At 38.7% G+C, this 7,103-nt stretch overlaps 1 protein-coding gene across 1 annotated transcript; it reads right to left on the bottom strand.

Moving 5' to 3' along the window:
• Positions 1-245: 245 nt before the first annotated feature.
• LOC128266660 (pH-sensitive chloride channel 2) lies at positions 246-3,895 on the bottom strand. The gene is made up of 2 exons (XM_053003323.1): positions 3,355-3,895; positions 246-2,362 (listed from the first exon to the last, which is right to left on the bottom strand). The coding sequence occupies exons 1-2, from the start codon at positions 3,443-3,445 to the stop codon at positions 873-875; spliced, it is 1,581 nt and encodes a 526-aa protein (XP_052859283.1). The 5' UTR covers positions 3,446-3,895; the 3' UTR covers positions 246-872.
• Positions 3,896-7,103: the final 3,208 nt, after the last annotated feature.

Below are 7,103 nucleotides of genomic sequence, written 5' to 3'. Positions count from 1 at the left end.
TCATGGGCAATTAATTAAGCATCGAGCTGACTGCAATGGGGCGTGCTGGCATTATGATTTTTTCATTGATACAAATATAGCGGGGCAGCCCGCTCCTGACTGCCCCATCATCGCCCGAGTTTTATGGCCCTGCCCGCTGCTAATAGGAACGTATTTATCAGATCTGTACGTGCTCAAGTCGGGGGAGGTGTTGTATCAAAACATATAATTTATTAGAAACAAATACAGACTAAATAACACGTTCGTTCTCCCTTGCTGGGAAAAACTCCAGCACCTGTCTGCTGGATATGTGGATTAAAGGCAAGGCCTCTCTACGCAAACTGAGTTCTCATTAAAGTTTTTTGGTATTTTATAGCTTAAAGGGAGCGATAAAAAAAGAACAGGTTATATATGTGTTCGGAGCTTATATCTGAAATCTCAGTTTAATACTTTAGACCGGTGTGTTTACACCATTTGAGTAATAACTCAGATGGAAACTCAGATCGTGTAAACAGGCCTTAACCCTAGATTGGACTTAATTTTTCGATTCCACGACTAAACTTAGCTCGTGATTAAATTTAGCGAATAAGTAGACATGAATTCTTTGTATTTTTAAGATTATACACCTCTTTACACTGATAAATAATTGAATTCAAACCTGTAATTTTGTTTAGTTAAGTATAAAATCATAATATTAACTACAATGCATGTTAAAATGCATGAGTTATGATTTAGATATTTGACGTACTAAGATTTACTACGTTTATATAGAAGTGTAGATTTTCATAAGTTTGTAATGTGCATCTAGGGCTAAGGGACTAAGTCTAATGAGGCAAGTGGTGAGGATGCTCCAGGATCACAGAATGGCTCTCTCCCTTTCTTCTGAAAACACCTCACAGGCAGTAGACCAGAGTCCAAAACAGGGCGTTGAAAACAATGAAGGCCAGCGGGAAGACGAATCGCATCTTTCGGTCGATCCACAGGGACACTTCCTTGGGCGTCATTGTGGCAAAAGTCTGGGGGGCGGGTTTTTCCTTTGTTGAATCTCCGGACGACGAATTGGAGGACTCATCTTGCTCATCCAAACTAATGGCCGAATCTTCGCGACTGAGACTGCCTCCTATGATTATGGGTGTCTCGATAGTGATCACAGTATTTTCACGACCACAGGACTTGTCCATGCTAGTGGTGCTCATGGTACTCATGGTGCTATCGGTCCTTCTATAACCATGCCGATGCCTATGTCTCTTCGGCACAAAAGTGTTCTTGACAATGTATTTGGTAGTGCGTTTCTTGAGCTGCAGATCGTTGTTCCTGCGCCAAATGGTGTTTACAAAGGCAAACTCCACCAGGCTGCCAAAGATGAAGATGGTGCATACCAGAAACCACACCTCCGACATGGTCACATAGCTGACCTTCATCAGATTGTTTTCCTGCGAAAGGGAGAGTGTGATAAAGGACAGCAGGGTGGTGCAACCCAGAGTAGTTCTCGCTGGTGTTTGATCTGCCTGCAGCCAGAAGGACACCCAAGAAATGGTCACAATCATGATCGAAGGCAAAAAGTAGTCAATCACATAGTAACCTACTTCGCGTGTAAGCAAAACAGTGAAGCTAATAATGCTGTAGTTGCCCTCCAAAGAGCCATGAGTCATAAAGGAACCATTGGACACCCTGATGGACTCGTTGCAAAGCGAGCCAATGAGGTCATATTCCGTCAGCTGAAGCTGCTTATCGAAACTCACGGGCTTCACGGTCTCCCAGTGAAGTTCCACCAGCGAAGTGTTGTACATCCAGCTCTCCAGGATTGTGGTGCACTTTTGCTCGTCAAACGGAAACTTCTTGAAGTTCATCCAGCAGTAGAGAGTGGCCTGAAGTCTTGTGGTGATCAAAACCGTACCATTTGGATAAATGGAGGTCAGTTCGTCCTTGGCACTGGTGCCCAAGACGCTGGAGGCCTCCTCGTTGGTCAGGAAAATATGTGGCACCCAGAGCATTTTCTTTAGTTCGGATTCTCCCATTATTGGCTGCCTTTGATTGGGCAGGTAACTGGAGAAGGCCAGTCGGGGATCCTCATACCGCAATTGCAAAAGACCCTGCACCATAAACTGCAGATCACTTGAGTCCAAGTTCTTCATCACGTAAATGTAGAACCGGGCATAGATGTCCAAGGGCTTCTCCTCGCCATCTTTGTTATAGACCGTGGGTGGCACCATTCTGTCGTAGCGACAACCGGCGGTTAATCGTGTCAGAAACTCCATTTGTGCAATAGATCTTGCGTTTTCCAGGGAAGGACAATTGTTAACAGTCGATTGCGATAGGTTTATGGACACACTGAAAGCATCCGAGCTGTTCAACGGGGCCAACATAACAGATCCATTGGCAGCTATTTGCATGGGAGAGACAAAAAAAATTAATAAAATTGCGATGTTAAAATAAATTTTTTGGTTAAAACTAAAGTGTTTTACGCAAGTTTACTTCTTAAACATTTATTTTTGTTTTAAGCTTATTATTAAAATATCCTTTACCTTCAGCAAGGATAAAAACTTGTGAAATCCGAATAACTTTTGCAAAGAGCACGAGTTTTTGTCACGCTACTGCAGTTTGATTGATACGTTTTTTAAGTGCAGATAATTGTTCCTAGTATTCACAATAATCTAGACGAACTTAAAATATATATTGTCTAATAACGATAAGGCGAATTAAAGTACGAGAGTATTTAAAATGTATATTGTAAATTTCATTTCAACAAAGAAAAATTGAAATATAAAAGTCTTTTGTGGAAGTAAAACAAAATTTGTCAGTGATGAGACCAATAATTTTTTTAGTCTGGAAATTCCTGAGTATTAAAGAGGAAAAAAAAGATTTAAGATTTATATAAATAATCTAAATTCAAAAAGAATTTAAGAATCCTTTTTATTAAAAGTTTTTTTTTTCTTTTTCTAAAATTGTGTGAATGTGAATAATAATTGTGAAATCAATTTTTGAGGAAGTACAAATTTGACACTTGAAATGAAATTGGCTACTAAATGATACAATTAGAAAACCCTAAAATTAAGGGGTTTTTATTAAATTTGGCAAAAAGTATATTCATTAATTCCTTGATCAACGTTCTGCATTAAATAAATGCAGGTAAAAATAGATTTATAAGAAAATTCGTTTTATTTATTTAGAGAAAAAAACAACAAAATTTGAAAATAAATATTATAAACTTTTAGATTTCTCAAAAAGTTGTAATGAATATTTTCAACAATTTTGTATGAATCCTTGGTCGTTAATTTTTCCTAAACGTCTCCTTTTATTGTAGTATTTGATAATAAATTTAAATAAAAGCATTTAAAATATTCAGCAATTAGAGCAAAGGTCCTTCCAGCATACCCAAATTCTGCTGAATATCGCTCAAATGCACTCCGGATGCTGTTGTTAATCCCAAGCAGCTGACAAGTGTAAGAATTCCAAGTATATCCATTCTTTGCAACGTCGTTGTTTATGAATCACGGGACACAGTTAGTAATTTTCTAGTAGTGCGACGATTTCGCGACGATTTTCTATTTTCTTTTTCGCGAGCTGCGTTTTCACGGCCATTCGCTTGGCCCTTTCTCGATCAACTATTTAACTTTTTGGCAGCAAGCTGGTGAAAACGCTTGTCCAGTTCGCTAGTAGCTAGTAGCAGAATATCACATATCAGATTTCGGATGACTTTTTTTTGGGTCGGGTTCGGGTTCGGACTCTTCGTGCAGCGCTTCGTTCTAAGTAATATATATTACTAACTTATTTATTTTAATTGCGAGCGGCTTTTAATTCTTTGCCACTCATGACAGCTTGTTCGGTCAATTACTGTTGGGTGGCTCCTGGCTTTATCGCCGGTGGCCAAAATCGTCTGTAAGTGGGCGGCTTTTTCTTCACCTGCCGTGTAATGCCGTTAATTGCGGTTATCATTCCGGCGGAGAGAGAGAGCAAAATGTTTGCTCATGTCTCCGGACTTTTGATTAAGTGGCCGGGCGAAAACGCCAGCAACTTGTCGGCGGGCGTTTTTATTTATACCCTATACCTACACGCCATAGATATACGCTGTCGCACTTCAGTTAACCGAACCGATCGCATAATTGATGATGACCCGTTGTCAGAAGCGGTTCGCTGGCGGTCTATTTTCGGCACAAATATTTCTGAAGCTTCAGATCAGATTTGATAAGCCGCCGCGGTTGGTTATCCAACGGATGATGACGAGTACTTTAGTCTACAGTCACCCAAAAAACCTCTCTAGTTGGCAACGGATCAGCATTGCTATTTAAGAAACAATTGGGGGGGCCAATCATTAAAAAAAAATAGTATAATAAAAATCTTGTTCAAAGACAAATAAAATTAATATATAGGATAATAAAAACTACAATTAAAGATGTTATATTTTATATGAAAAGATAATTTTAAGGAAATGTTCTATACTTTTATACGTAATTATCTGATACGATTTTACTTGTACCGATGGGATACATTTAAAAATAAATTAAGTACACTCAAACCAAAAGAAGTTAAGTTCACTTTGCAGAAATATTATATTTTTATACGTATATATACAATTTTACTTGTGCCGCTGGGATAAATTGTAAAATAATTTTAAATTCATTTAAACTTGAAGAAGTTCCTGAGTGAAGTAGTGTACTGTGCATCTTGGGTCATTTAAATTCGTTGCAGGGCGTAGTTTTCCAGCCCCTCATCAGCACTTTAATCAACCGTTCGCCCACTTTTACCAAGAACAAGACCGCCTCCCGCTGTTTGCTTCTTGAGGCCCATAAAAATTTATGGGCACAAACAAAACTACGTCGAAGTGCATTACGCATGGCTGCGACTGGTGCAGCCATCCACACCTCACTCCGTTTTTTCTGTTTCTACCCCCGATCTCCATCACTATCACCATCCATTTCCAGTCGTTAATTCAGTCTAATGATTCCTGAATCGCGAAGCACGTGGCACATGCACCAGGTCCATAACATCGTAGATAGTTGGAAAATCGCAGCAGATTGGACTCTTTAGCTGGTAAATGTATGGCTATATCAAGTGTGTTTACCCGTCCATCTAACTGGCGAAAATTTTATTTGCAGCAATTGCTGTTCAATCAAGGCACTCTACACTCCTATTATCTTTATAAATGATAATTACTATGATGTATATACCAATATATTATTATTTAGTGCCAATTTATTTATTAGTTAAAATAGTTTTGGAACGAAAAGTTTATTAAATTTAATTTTTAATACCCAAAACAACACTCATTGAACCACTATTTTATATTGCTAACAAAATAAGTAGTGTAAGATTGAGCAATAAAGAGTGGTTTTTATTGTAGTTCATAGTTTTTGAAATCAGAAAATATATTTTATTTTCTGGGTTGCAGATAGATAAACTAAGCCATATAACTTCCCCTATAGATGATATGGAGGGTATTCCAGCAATCGCTTTAACAACAATCTCAGCACAAACAAGGCAAATTAAAAATGTTTACAATCTCATTTTCACAACACTTAGCAGTGATTTTAACTGAAAGTGGGCGTGAAAGTGGCGTTGATTAGACAGAGATACTCACTCAATGGCTGTCCGGTGTTTTAATGCTTTGAAAGGGAGAAGGGGAAAAGGTAAACAGCAGTAGCTGGTCAACTTGAAATCAATTAAAATCACTTTCGTGCCATATAAATGCTGAAAATCTGGACAACTATTTAATCACCTCATCCGTGTGTTCTCAAACCCGCGACATTTTCAGCAATCCCCCGTTTGTTCATATTTCATTTTAGAGTGCGCGCGCCAATGCTTTTTGCTTTGTTTGAACGAAGTCCCTGCTGGCGCATTAATTTAAGCCGCCTGAAACATAAAAGCTGTTCGCAAAACTAAGCCGATTTAAGAGCACATTTGAATTCAAATGCTGCACTGCGAAATAAAAACTAAACGGATCCCCCTTTCCCCCTTCTGCGCTTCCCACCTTTCCCTGAAAATACTTTGAAGCGAATGAAAAGGGAGTTTAAATGGCACAAAAACTGTCTGCAAAGTTTGCGTCTGAAGTTTTTAGTTTCGGCAATGCAAAAATTATAATCCTTAAAAATGGCAATCGAGCGTTTCTGCACAGCCTGAAGATTAAGCCCGAGGAGTGCTCTCTAATTATGACCTGTATTCAAGGGTTAGAATAGTATTGGTTATCGCATCCTGCAGTGTTTATATATATATATATATATATATATATAAAAGTAAATATATATATATACTTTATAAAAGGCCTGTATAATATTAAAAAAATTTAACTGTTTCCGTAGCAAGTTACTATTGTTTTTATCAACATCGAATTTCACTTTACCAATTTGGTTTTAATAAGCTAGATATCATTAATATTTATTAGAGCTCAGCATGGGTATACAAATGTAATTGTAATTTTAGGTGAAGTAGTTAGTTGACAAATAGTTATTATTGGTATTTCATTTAATTAAGAACTCAAAAAGGGGATTTCCGTATTTAATGAGTTTTTCAAAACGATTCGCTTCAAACCAAATTGGAATCGATCCAGATATCACACCTTATCTCACCTTTTGTTTTATTGCATCCAATCTTCGGCGAGTCGAGAAGCCCCATTTAAAGAGGTGAGTTATAGTCGTCGCCTCTGTAATTGCGGGATACGGCTGCGAGGGCGGGGCTTCTGGGGGGGCGTAGCTGGCCACCAGAGCAATTAAGGCTGCCCAGACTTGCCACAGACTTGCTCTGCTGGCCAGGTTGACATTGCTGGACAATGGAACATAAATCACACGAGTCGCCGAGTCGCAAGGACACTGGGGTCCTCAGAACTCGAAAGTTTGGTCTGAGTTTGAGGGCTTGTGTCATGCATTTGATTCCGGCGCTCGTTTATTACTGCTCGGCTTTTTACTACTGTTTGAGCTGGGGATTTTCCCTTTTATTTTATTATTTCTGCAGATTCTTGCTGCCTTTATCGGTTTCGGTTTTTGTGTGTTGGCGGCGGATGCTGGCAGCGCTATTTTCCGCTTTTCCTTTTCGATTTTGGCTCAGCTTCTTTGTTTCTGCTGGTGCTCCATTATTGTTTCCTTTGATTTATTTTCGGTTTCAAGTGATTTCCGCCAGCACTCAACACTTTA

This window comes from Drosophila gunungcola, chromosome 3R (assembly GCF_025200985.1).
Source record: "Drosophila gunungcola strain Sukarami chromosome 3R, Dgunungcola_SK_2, whole genome shotgun sequence".
Taxonomy (NCBI): domain Eukaryota; kingdom Metazoa; phylum Arthropoda; class Insecta; order Diptera; family Drosophilidae; genus Drosophila; species Drosophila gunungcola.
The sequence above is the reverse complement of the archived record's forward strand: the minus strand, read 5'-3'. Positions and strand labels throughout refer to the sequence as shown.